At 33.4% G+C, this 12899-nt stretch overlaps 1 protein-coding gene across 1 annotated transcript in view; it reads left to right on the forward strand.

Annotated features, from left to right (window-relative positions):
• The window catches only part of EPHA6 (EPH receptor A6), a gene marked incomplete at both ends in the record, with an annotated part of 842065 nt that overhangs the window by 576099 nt on the left and 253067 nt on the right, over positions 1-12899 (forward strand). The window contains 3 exon segments of the mRNA XM_081301897.1: positions 3440-3548; positions 7048-7118; positions 10263-10388. Of these exon segments, the coding sequence (XP_081158023.1) occupies positions 3440-3548; positions 7048-7118; positions 10263-10388 (306 nt within the window).

Raw genomic sequence — 12899 nt, forward strand, 5'->3', positions numbered from 1 at the left:
TTTTAAAATGCTATCTTCTTTATCTTCAATGAGTTAATATTGTTTTCTATAACAAGAACTTCTTAATATTTGTTATTTTATAATTTTCAATGAGAAATGTGACATTTGGGGGCACTGATAGTAGTGCTAATTTTGAAGATTAGGAAATTCAGTGAAGACCAAACAAAAAAGGTTCAGTACCTTATGTTTTGGATAAGGTGCAACATTTAACTTGTCTTGGTACAGATTATGAGCTAAAAACTGAACATTGTAATAGACTGCCTGAAAATACCTTGATTAAATCGGGATGGCAAAAATCTAATTCCAAAGTGTAATATATTTTTCTTACTGAAAACGGAACATATATAAATATTGTCTTTATTACATTAGGATTTCTTTAAAAGTCTCTTAAATATCAGGACTGTTTCCTTAATGGGTCAACAATAGCACTGAAGGTTTAGATTTTCTCTAGTAGGTATATCATTTTATGAGATTGTAATATTCTGAATATATATATACACACACACATTTGTGTCTGAAAAACACAGGGTACTCCACCACTGAGATACATCCCTTTTTATTTATTATTTAGTATTTTTAAATTTATTTATCTATTTATTTTCAGAAGCACTCTTATTTTTATTGTGTGTGTGTGTGTGTGTGTGTGTGTGTGTGTGTGTATTTCCTTGTGCTGTGCAGGGTCTCCCTAAGTTTCCAAGGCTAACCTTGAACTTGTGTTCTTCCTGCCTCAGCCTCCTAAGTTACTGAGATTACAGGTGTGCACTACCATACTCAGTTCAGTTTGCTTTGTAATTATATATTTTTAAATTCAATTTACTTTCTATGACTTATGAGATTTACATATTCTTATTTATAATAATCAAAATAAAAACAAGCTTTAGCTTAAGCAATATTAAAAGGTGATATTTATTTAATATTATAGAAAACTGATAACTGATTTATTATTATGAATTTTAGTATATGAAGAAGAATTAAAACAAGAAGTTAGAAACCTGAATTTTGTCATAGACCTATGAGAGCAAGCTCTTCATTTTTTTCTGTGCTTCCATTTCTTTACCTCTGTTTTTATGCTGTTTCTCATCCCATCCCATAAAAATTGTATTTGAATTAAGTTTCAGTAATACAGAAAATGAGGAATATTAATAAACAAATTGAACTAACATTTTGAAACATTGTTGGAAGTTTAGTTAAATATGCACTCCATGCAGTATTAAGATACAGTTTTCTTCCCTACCATGCACAAGGTCCTATGTTTCATCTCCAGCACCATGAAAAAAAAAAAAAGTTTTGTCAATGAAAAAAGTATCATTTTGTTCTATATGTTATCTGATCTTTTTTTAACAAAAAATGACATTTTAAATATAATTTTCCCAATTCCTGCCAAACATTTATGCACCTATTAGTTATACATTATATGTATGTGTAGATATAAATAGAGATATAGATATCTAGACATCTAAATATGTGTGTGTGTGTGTGTGTGTGTGTGTGTGTGTGAGTGTGTGTGTGTATTTCCTTGTGCTGGGCAGGTAGAAACTTAAAAATTTAATGTGTGAACTTAGTTCTATGAAATATATAGAAGATCATTCTTTTGTTGTGTTAAATTTTTATTGTTAGCTTATTTTTATTTTTCAATTTATCTTACATGAAAGTAGAGTGTATTTTTAATATATTATACATATATACATGGATTGTAACTTATTCTAATTAGGATCCCATTCTTATGGTTGTACATGATGTGGAATTATACTGGCCATGTATTTCTATATGAACATAGGAAAGTTTTATTGGATTCATTCTACTGTTTTTTTCTATTCCATCCCCCACTTTCCTTCATTCTCCTTTGTCTAATCCAATGAATTTCTATTCTTCCCCAACCCTCCCCCACTTATTGTGCGTTAGCATCAGCATATCAGAAAGAACTTTCTGGTTCCATACCTTGTCTACTGCGCATGGAGCTGCTATAAGCAATGATGTGTAGTATGCTGATTTTAAGTCATTTGGGTATGTATTGAGGAGTGGGATAACTGGGTCAAATGGTGGTTACATTCCAGAGAAATTTGTTTTTTTGGAATTGGCTTATTTCGCTTAGCATGGCAGTCTCCACTTTCATCCATTTACTGGAAAATTCCATAATTTAATTCTTCTTTATTGCTGAGTAATATTCCATTGTATGTATATACCACATTTTCTTTATCCATTCATCTCTTAAAGCCCACCTACATTGGTTCCATACCTTGCCTACTCTGCTTTGAACTGCTATAAACAATGATATGGCTGTGTCACTATAGTATGCTGATTTTAAGTCCCTTGAGTATATACTGAGGAGTGGAATACCTGGGTCAAATGGTAGTTCCATTCCAAGTTTTATGAGAAATCTCCATACTGCTTTCCAGAGTAGTTGTACCAGTTTGCTTCCCCACATCCTTGCCAATATTTATTGTTACTTCTGTTCTTTATAATTGTCATTCTGACTGAAGTGAGATGGAATATCAGTGTAGTTTTAATTTGCATTTCTCTACTTGCTAGAGATGTTGAACTTTTTTTATATATTTGCTGACCATTTATATTTCTTCTTCTGTGAAGTATGTGTTCCATTCCATTGCCTATTTATTGATTGGGTTATTTGGTTTGGGGTTATTAAATTTTTTGAGTTATTTTATACCCTGGAGATTAATGCTTTAACTGAGGTGGCAAAGATTTTCTCCCATTCTGTTCACGTTCTTAGTTGTTTCCTTTGCTAGGAAGAAGCTTTTTAGTTTGATACCATACCATTTATTGATACTAATTTTACTTTTTATGCATTAGGAGTCTTGTTGATAAAGTCAGTTCCCAAGCCAACATGATGGAGAATTGGGCCTACATTTTCTTCTAGTGGGTGCAGGGTCTACTAGGTCCTTGATACACTTTGAGTTTTGTGCAGGATGAAAGACAGGGGTTCAATTTCATTTTCCTACATATGGATTTTCAGTTTCTCCAGCACCATTTGTTGAAGAGGCTATATTTAGAAGATCATTCTTGAAAGGAATGATAGAACAGTCTTTCTACTTTGTAGAAACAGATAATGGAACAGTCCATGAAGCCTTGTGTACTGGCTTAAAGGTTTTAAAGGAGATTAAAATAAGCAATTATATAAAACAAAACCTTTTTGTTTAATTCTGTAACACATATTTAATCTTAAAATGTAGGGTACTAAGAATAAGTCTACTTTTTTCATATTTTTTATAGGAAAGAAGAAGTGCTATTGTGGTGGGTGATGACCTCAACTCTTCAGCCCTTAGATAAAGCTCATTTATTTGGGGTTAGCATCCTATATATGAATTCCGAAATAAAGGCAAAATATGTTGGGCTTGTTTGGTATCCATTACCATATTTTCAAACAGGTACTATGTTTAGCATAAATTTGGGTAAATTTTAATATTACCCTTCTGTGTTTCAGCTTCTGACATGGCAGCAGAACAAGGGCAAATTCTGGTGATCGCTACTGCCGCCGTTGGGGGATTCACCCTTCTGGTCATCCTTACTTTGTTCTTCTTAATCACTGGCAGGTAATGGAAACAGATGTATTTTCAAGATTTTTGATTATCCACTCTTTTATACACTGTGTCTTTAAATGCTTTTAAGTGTAGCAATGCACAGCTGAGCTAAAGAACAATCCTGACAGATCAGAGGATAGAGAGCTTTACTCAGCACATGGCTTCCATCATTAGTCCTTGGTGTCAACAAGCCCCTGAGCACAAGAGCACACAATGACTTGGTAAAAGAAGTGTGAAATCTGTGAATGATGAATTTGTACTCTTTAAGTTACTTCTGAGTTTTTCATTTACTAAAATAAAATGACACTGTAAAAGATATTTTTCTAGAAAAAAATTGCAGAGCAAACAATATATATAAAAGCTCTTTAAAAAATTAGTATTACAAAAGTGTGACTTTCTATCAATTAAATATTAAAACTGTTCTTAGTATAATAGTGTTACTTGGATTTATAATTATGGTGTTTCTCTACCTTAGGATAAGATGGATGAAAATGTAAAGTAATGATAACTATAAAATAGCAAAAGACCTAGATTTGAATCCTGACTAGTAGTCAGAGTCCTTCACACATCTGAATCTTAGCTTTGTATTTTCATATAGGTTTGCTATGATAATTTAATACACTAAAAGCATTGATTATTGATTTTTAAATATAACTGATGATTATTACTGTGATATAGACATTGACAATTCAGAAAGAAGAATGAGTATGTAGAAAAATATTTTAAAATGCAAGTGTTATATCTTATTAACCCTTGATATTTAACCATGACTTCTGTCAGAAATCATAAATATCTTCAGATCACTTCTATAAAGAGAAATAATTGATATAGTATCAGTAGGGGCACAAAATACCTCAAGAGTTTTTAGAGTAATTTGTTACATACATGTACAGCAAAATACCAATGCTGTGACTTAAAACTGAAGTAAGGCCAGCCAAACAGTGTACATCCATGCTAACATTAGGTAAAGTGTACAAACCCTATCAGCACACCTAGTCTCTGATAGTATCTGATAAAAAACAGAAAAAAACCCAGGAATAATAAATAGTACTGTCAGATTGTTTATAAACAATCTTTGTTTTACTAATTTAAGACACTCTGCCGAGATACCTATGTTTTATTAAAATTCATTTAACAATTGTACTCAATTATTGAAATCAATTATAAAATAGGTTTCTCTAATAAGAAAGAAAATACCACCAAGTCCTTTGAGTTTTAAGCTAGGATATATGCATAAATAAAAAGTCACCTACAATATTGACAACAGACTTCAAGGTATAGATAAATAAGTGCACAAGTACTTAGACAACTCTTATCATTTTGAGTCCCTAATACAACTTCTATCAAAGATTTCATCATAACAAACCTCCTTTTACAGAACTTAAGAAAGAATAAGTTTATCCTAGTAAAAATACTAGTGTGGCCACATCATGTTGCCAGCGTTCCCCCATCAACTCTCTCCCTTTATTCTGAGAGCTAACCTCTGATAGCACTTTGCCATCAGCACAGCTTAGATACAACCTTTCTTTTATAATGAATGAAAAACAAATTTTGGAGTTGAAGACAGAATATTCAAGCCTAAAGCAAACACGGCCTAGAAAAACCTTAACCACCCTCAGGGACCCACCAATCATAGAAACCAAGAATAAAAAGTGTACATACTGGTGGAGGCTGTTTTTTTTTTTTTTTTAACTGAAAAACATGCTGAAATTCTTTTAATTTTACATAAGACTCGGACGCAAGGAGAGGGATCAGGAGATAATGATGGCTGGGGGTGGAGACAAATGAAAGAAAGTTGCAGTGAGGTTAAAGGTACCAGACTGGAAAAGGAAAATAAATAAAGCATTTCGTTGTATGGGAAACCGCAATGACAATTGGGTTAAGTTAAAAACACCAACTTGCAAAAAATTACTACATGTTTATCAAATCTTATTATGGAAATGTTTAGAATAATAAACCTTACTGTATTATCCTATGCCCTCTGTCTCATAAATTCTTCCCAATCTCTGTTAATTTGAGGGCACGCATTTCTTGAAAATTTTTCATTTGTCATGAAATTGCACCCTGTTTACAGACAATATGCTTTGGAGCCCAGAAAGCTTATTAAATTATTGAAGTAAACTAAGGTCAGATAAAAAAATCTTAACTCCAAAGACACAAATTATACCATGTTAACTAGACAGTGATGATTTAAACAGAATGGTTAAATTTGATTTATAAAGATACTTATTTTCCATTTGGAAAGTTCCTTCAAAGAAATTTGAGGTACTTTCATAAAAATATGATTTTATTTAACAGCAGTATCATATTTATCCCCAATAGGGAAAAACAACTCCATTCATCATGGAAATTATATTACATGATATTTTATTTAACAGTGATTCAACCTATAGCAAAATTAGATGTAATTTACAAGTTATATTATATATGATTTATGGAACATTGGTTAAGGCATTATTTTCCATAAAATAATTCAGTAAATAATGATTTGAATAACACATACGTATGTGGAAAAGCATTTTATGAAGATATCAGAAAGTATTGCCTTAAAACTTAAACATAATAATTATAAAGTATTACAATCTTTGTAGGTTAAATAACTTTGCCTGATAAACTTAAGAAAAGGACTCAAATGTTACCTTTATTTGATATTTGGAGCAGAAAATGAATAACACTTAAAAAGAGAACTTGATGATAAAGAAAAATTATACCAAATTATTCTCAGCTTTCAATTTCTACATTTGCCGATTTATATGAAATCAGAAGCCACTTCAATATTCTGCACACTGGAGAGAACAATTTGAATTACATAAGAAAAAAAAAATCATTTTGAAGTATCTCTTATGCTGGTTGGTAAAGGAGCACATACTGAAAATTATCCTATGAAATCTTTAAGACATCTTTGATCCAGACTCAGCTTGCAGAGAATTTGAGGCAAAATTCACAGTGGAAGATTGTATTGTGTACCAGAGATATATTCAGTTTAACCAACTGGAATGAGCAGTTTGATGAACTGTTAGATCATACAGATGTTAGTGAATTTATTTGTATTGAAGAAGTCATGGGAACCAAGTTATCCAGTGAGAGAACAGAATATTCTTCCACCAGATTTCAATTATTAAAGAAAGAAAACCATCATATTGGTTAGCATTGACCAATGGAAGATGCCTGCCTAAATTTCTGCAATTCTGACACAAAATCATTTTTTTTCATTTTGACTTTTAAAAACTTCTTACAAACTCATATAAGAAAGAAATGATGGTTATGCATATTATAAAAACATGAGTCCTGTGTTTTGGATCAAATGACTTCACTTATCTGGGCTAATCTTGATGTATATCACAATGTGTACATATTATAAAGATAAGTAATTTTGCTCATATTGTAAAGATATTCTTAAAAGTGGTCTTTATAGCATAAACTTTGTCTATAAATAATATCTATTTTAATTACTTTTGGTTTTTAGCCCACATAATTCTTAAAAATAAGTTTCTGTTTGCTTTTTTAAAAGGTGTCAGTGGTACATAAAGGCTAAGATGAAGTCAGAAGAGAAGAGAAGAAACCAGTTGCAGAATGGGCATTGTAAGTAGTGTGGTGACTCTCTAGCATTATTTTACACTGTTCCAGCACTTCAAGAGTTTATTTCAAACTTATATCCTTTGAGTTGAGGAAGCAAACAACAATAGCAACAACAAAAACACTTCTAAGCTTCTAGTTTTAAAGCTGTCATCTGGTTTCCAGGTTTGTTGGTAGAAATTGCACCTGCTTCTCATTAAATTGCATTACCTATTTCTCAGTTCTGCTTGCTGGAAAACACAACAGACTGAATTTGCTAAAAATATAAGTTGACTGATTATATCTAGTTATTTACCACTCACAATGGCTCCAGAATCAGCATCCATTTTATTTAGTAGCTGAGATACAGAGATATTAAGGGATCTTTACTCCTTCTCGTAGGGACTGTCATCATTTAAACATATAACAAAACAATTTATTATTCATCAGCTCTCTAACTTTTAGAATATGTAAGGAATTCTTGCACTGACTACACAGTTACATTCATTTGAGGATCTCTTCCCAAGCAAGCTGTAATTGCCACTATAGTTGGTTTGATAATTGCCATCCTCTCCTCCCTAACACCCACCTCCACATCCACCTAAAAATTGCACACTGCTTTCAAGAGAATTTCTCTACCATGAGACACTGAATTAACAAGAAAGGGGTGTTTCTCCAATTAACTACAGTACAGAGATAATACAAGAAGCAATTCCTTTAACTATTTAAACTCATCTTTTATTTCAAAAAAAAAAAAGAAAGAAGAAAAAACAAAAAGAATAAGGTACTTTCCAATCTATGTCCTTTTTCAAGAGAGAAAGGGCTTTAAGTAAGGATATTAAAAATCAGTGAGATGATTTAGGACTATTCCTAAAGCTAATGTGGTTTTTTAGAGTATTCTATGGATCACCTGAAATAGAATGTTCACCCTGACTCCCCAAGGTTTGACTGGGAAGGTCCGGGTTAGGAATAAGACATATGCAGTTTTAGAAACTCTCACAGGTTGTTCTTTTTTACAATAAATTGGAGTCTCACTACTCTGTCAGAGCTGAGAAAGCCAATATCTGGCATGAGATGACCTGGAAACACTGTAAACAGATTGCAGAAGCGTGGATCCAGACACCTGGGCAGATGACTTATGCTGGGCAACCTTAAGATTCACTGGAGGACATTTAGTACTGAGATGCGAAGGGAAAAGGTGCTCCTAGGGTATTTATTATCTGTTTTCTAAGTACCAGTTTAGCATAAACTAAACCAGATGGGCACAGCAAGAATCATTGAAAATAACGTGAGGCAGCCAAGGAAATAGGAAAAAAAAAAAACCTAAACTGATGTTAGAAGACAGGGTATAAGTTAAAATAGTTAGTAACTAGGAATGATGTTGGCCAAATTATAGTGTTATGTTATATGTATGTATGAATATGTAACAACAAACTTCACCATTATATAGAATTAAACTGTACCAATAAAAAATGTGAAAAAGTAATAAATCAGTTAGTAACCAGATAATGTAAAATCTAAACTAAGCTTAGTCATTTTTCCCCTATATTACATACATTGTATTTACAAGAAAGAAAGTAATATTAAATAATCAGTTTATTCTATAGAAATGTGTGTCATCATAAATAATTGAATGGTTTCATTATTAGAACTATGTGTGAGTTAGTAAATAAGACTTGTTTTCTGTGCTTAAAGTGGTATTTTCAGCATGTCCATATATCCAGTTAGATGCTGCTAATCATCTAATAGTAGCTACCAGATTTGAGTTTACAGAACTCAATTATAAATCACAATTCTTACTAAGTTACAATAATATCCCATGGCCTTTGAAATGGAAGTAGAGATTCTGTTCTCCTTCCCTCCAATCTGAACTTTGAGAAGTATAAAAAGCATAGCATTTCCAAATCAGTGTCGGGTCTAAGTGTACTTGAAAATGTGCTTTTCTGGTGCTATTTGAGAAATACTAATATTTTTGTGAGTGAATATCAAGCACTAAGACAGTAGACAGGAGGTAATAAATGAAGGCAATGAGCATGAAGAATAAATGAAGCAAATTACTGCTAATAATAGCCATTCAGTCACCTCTTCTAAACTCACTTTGTTATCTTTTGTTTGAGATTTTCTTGCAAAAGCATGTTTCCAGCAGCCCCAAACAATACTTAATTCTAGATTAATATGATTTTTAATCTAAGTAGTAACAAAACTGGGTACTATTCACTCTACCACAAATTTAGCTTTGGTCCTTTAATCCCTGTTATTTAGTAAAGACTTGATTATTACCTCGAGAACCATACAGAAGGTATCGAAAAGATACACAAATACATAAGAAATGATCTGTACTCCAAGAGCAAGCAATCTAAAGCAGAAAACAGAAATCAATGACAAAACAGAAGGGTATTCATAGGCAGTCTGTGACTTCAGGCATTCACAAATGAACTGGCAGCCATGTGTTCACGTTTTCTAACCAGCCCTACTCATCCCAATTGCTGGTAGGCTGTGAACACTCCATCCCCACCAGAGACACAGCAGCAGCTGTACCACCAATGACAAGATCTGGGCGCTTGGTGCCCACCCTTCCCACCAGGTTAGAGAAGCTAGCTGGTCCTTTGCAAGACATTAGCAGTCTGGCTGTGAAGGCAACTCAGAGTACACAGAAAAGGCCTGTATCAGTAGTGGCCCTTCCTGTCACTGACTTCTATTCTGTTCTATTGACAGAGCTTCTAGAAAACAGAGACCACAGTACAGGAGTAAACTTATTTTTGTTATGCTATTTCGTATAAATGTTTATAAGTTCACAAAAACCTAGTGTTTTTGAAGGACCCTATGGTGCTAGCTTATTGGGGGTGAGTAATGCCTCATTTCCCCACACTCTGACTAGAGAAGTATGAAATGTATGGGTCTTCTTCTAGTGGATGAGTAAGCTGATGTGTTTTCTCGGAACCATCAGTGATTCTATGAAACTACCCACTCAGTTACACTGTATGGTAAATAAATGCAAGCAGTCCAAGCTTTAAAGGAGGGGAGAGAAGAAGGGAATCAAGAAAAGAGAATAAATCATGTAACAAGACTAGACTGACTATTTCAGTACATGACTCCTCCTTTTACATATTCACAAGATGTATGACTACTAAAATATTCTTAAACTAAATCAATCTTTTATTTTTGTTGCAGTGCGTTTCCCAGGAGTTAAAACTTACATTGATCCAGATACCTATGAAGACCCATCCCTAGCAGTCCATGAATTTGCAAAAGAGATAGATCCTTCCAGAATTCGCATCGAAAGAGTTATTGGGGCAGGTAAACGCAAAATCTATACTTTTGAATATGTGATGGCTTAATGGCTTTGTAACTGATTAACAACATAACATTTTAAATTTGAATATTTTGGTCATTTAAAAATTTTAAGGAGGAAAATTATATTTGTTATGCTATTTCTTTAAAGTATAAGTGTCCATTTTTAGTTTCCAACAGCAAGAAGTTTCACAAAAGTTATTTTTAACATCCTATAGTCTTCTTTCATAAGGAAGATAAATTACAGTGAAACTAGAGTGCTTCCGGAATTTATTTTGAAAATGCAATTTCAGGAGTTTGTCATAGGTTATTATAGATTTACTTAAGCCTCAACATCTATAGACTCCCACTGTAATTAATATTCATAATGATGACCTTGAGGCTCTTCGAGACTCAGAAGTGTTCTGAGAATCACTGAAGGTAAAATTCGGTTCAATATAGTTTTATATCATTTTAAGGTAAATTGATAATTCTTCCTATGTAGACTATTCCAATACTCTGAACAGTTATTCAGCTGTTCTAAGTAAATGCAAATTAAGTATAAATCAGCCCACAAGTATTTATGTTGTACCTTGATTATGTCAGAGCTAAGCTTAAATAATAAAGGCTCTCAAGAATAAAGGCTGACTCCTCTTTCAAGTCCTTGACCCAAAGTGAGTAGTCAATGCTAGCAGAGGAGCTCTAGTTCTGAAGGTCTTGCAGGGACCCCAGTTCCTTTACTCCTTCCTCTGCCTTCCCTAATATGTTCAAAGATCTTCCACCTTAGAGGAAGGATAAAGAGTTCAGTCTCTTCATCTTTGTCTTTGAGGCAATATCCTGGAAATTGGAAACACATCTATTCACATCTCAATGGTTCAAATGCACATATAATAAAATGGATACACACTAGATAGTTTGGAAAGATAATCACTGACAAAGCAACTATGGATGCAGCTGAAGAGGTCGTAGAATGCACAGAATGTCTTCCTAAAATAGAGAAGGGAGACTGGATCTTGAAGGGGAGTATAGATTTTTTCAAAACCTGAATAGGAGTTATCCTTTGGAGAAAATAGAGTATACCCAAGTGGGGTCATTCCAACCAGCTTTCAAGTCTTTGCAAAGGCCAAAAGAAAGCAATTTTCCCCTTTTAAAGCCCTTCTCCCTCAGAAGGTCAGGTTACATAATTTGCAGCATCCAGTGCAAAGGGAAAATGCAGAGTCTCTTGTTGAAACATTAAGAATTTTAAGATATTGACAACAGAGCATTAAACTTACTGCAGGGTTCCTCTGAACTCATAGATCACCTGCTCATGAATGAAACCTAATTTCTTAGGTACTAGCACTACCTCAAGAATTCCTAGGACTTTGGGAGAGAGTTCTCCTTGAGTTGTTGCATTCTGTATGCAAAAGTGGATAGCCTTATATCCTGCATGACCAGACAGATGTTCCTCTGAGTGCTGACATAGGGGTCCTGTATATTTGATCCTCATGCTCTCTGCCAAAGAGGCTGCCATATCAGAAAGATTAAAGACCCAGAATAGAACCAGTTTCTCCATTTACTTCGGCTGAACAAAGAGCACCAGTAGGCATAATTGCAAAGAGTGACTGCATTAAATTCATTTCGTTTGGGGAGGTTGTTTTATTTAGACAGTAGAATGGAAAGGAGAGTGAATAGTTTCCATTGTACACTATATTTGACTTTCTTCTTCTGACCCCTTGGGAAAAGTGACATGGCCTTTCATCCACATGGTTCAGTACTCATATAGTATAGTAGAAGCATTTTCTATTGTAACACTTTGTCAATAAATTAAAAATCAGTGTCTGAAATCATAATGTTGAAAGGAAAAAATCAATTATTAAAGTAAAAATGATATAAAGAAATTAAACTTTTCTTCAGTTTTGGGATTTTTCTCCTAATCAAAATATAAATACCCCCCACAAAAAAAGGTAAAACAGATTCTACAAAAAAAAAAAAAAAAAAAAAAAAAAAACTACTAAAGGGACTGTCTTAATATTATATTTACCAGCATTTCCTGATCTTGAGTTATATGGGACATCACTCATTTGGCAAAGACAGAATATTGAAACTATGTAGTCAGGCCTGAGTGTTAGTGTCTCTTTTTAAAATTTTTATTCATCTTTGACTATTTCAACTTTCAAACAATATACTAAGAGTCCTTTTACTGTCTATCTTTGAAAAATCATGGAAATAAAAGCACTCTATAAGACAAAGCTGTTGTAACCTAGGGTTCGTCTTTGTGCTACTACCTAGTACTAGGTAATTCCATTAGTGTGTCTGTCCAAACCTCTGCATGTGGAAACTCTGGTGGATGCCAGGACATTTCCCACAGTGGCTGTTGCTTAGGAAGCATTCTTCCTGTAGGGATGCAAAAGGTGTGATGCTTTTCCTCACTCATCATAAGGGCCACAGCTATTTGTACACTTAGGATAGATGAAACATGGATATCCATTTAGAAATGTGATTGGAGGACGGCTATTATAATTATAATAGACTAAAGAGGGAAGCCCAGCAAGGCTT

The sequence above is a fragment of the Spermophilus citellus genome (assembly GCF_964194105.1).
Source record: "Spermophilus citellus genome assembly, chromosome: 7".
NCBI classification, from domain to species: Eukaryota; Metazoa; Chordata; class Mammalia; order Rodentia; family Sciuridae; genus Spermophilus; species Spermophilus citellus.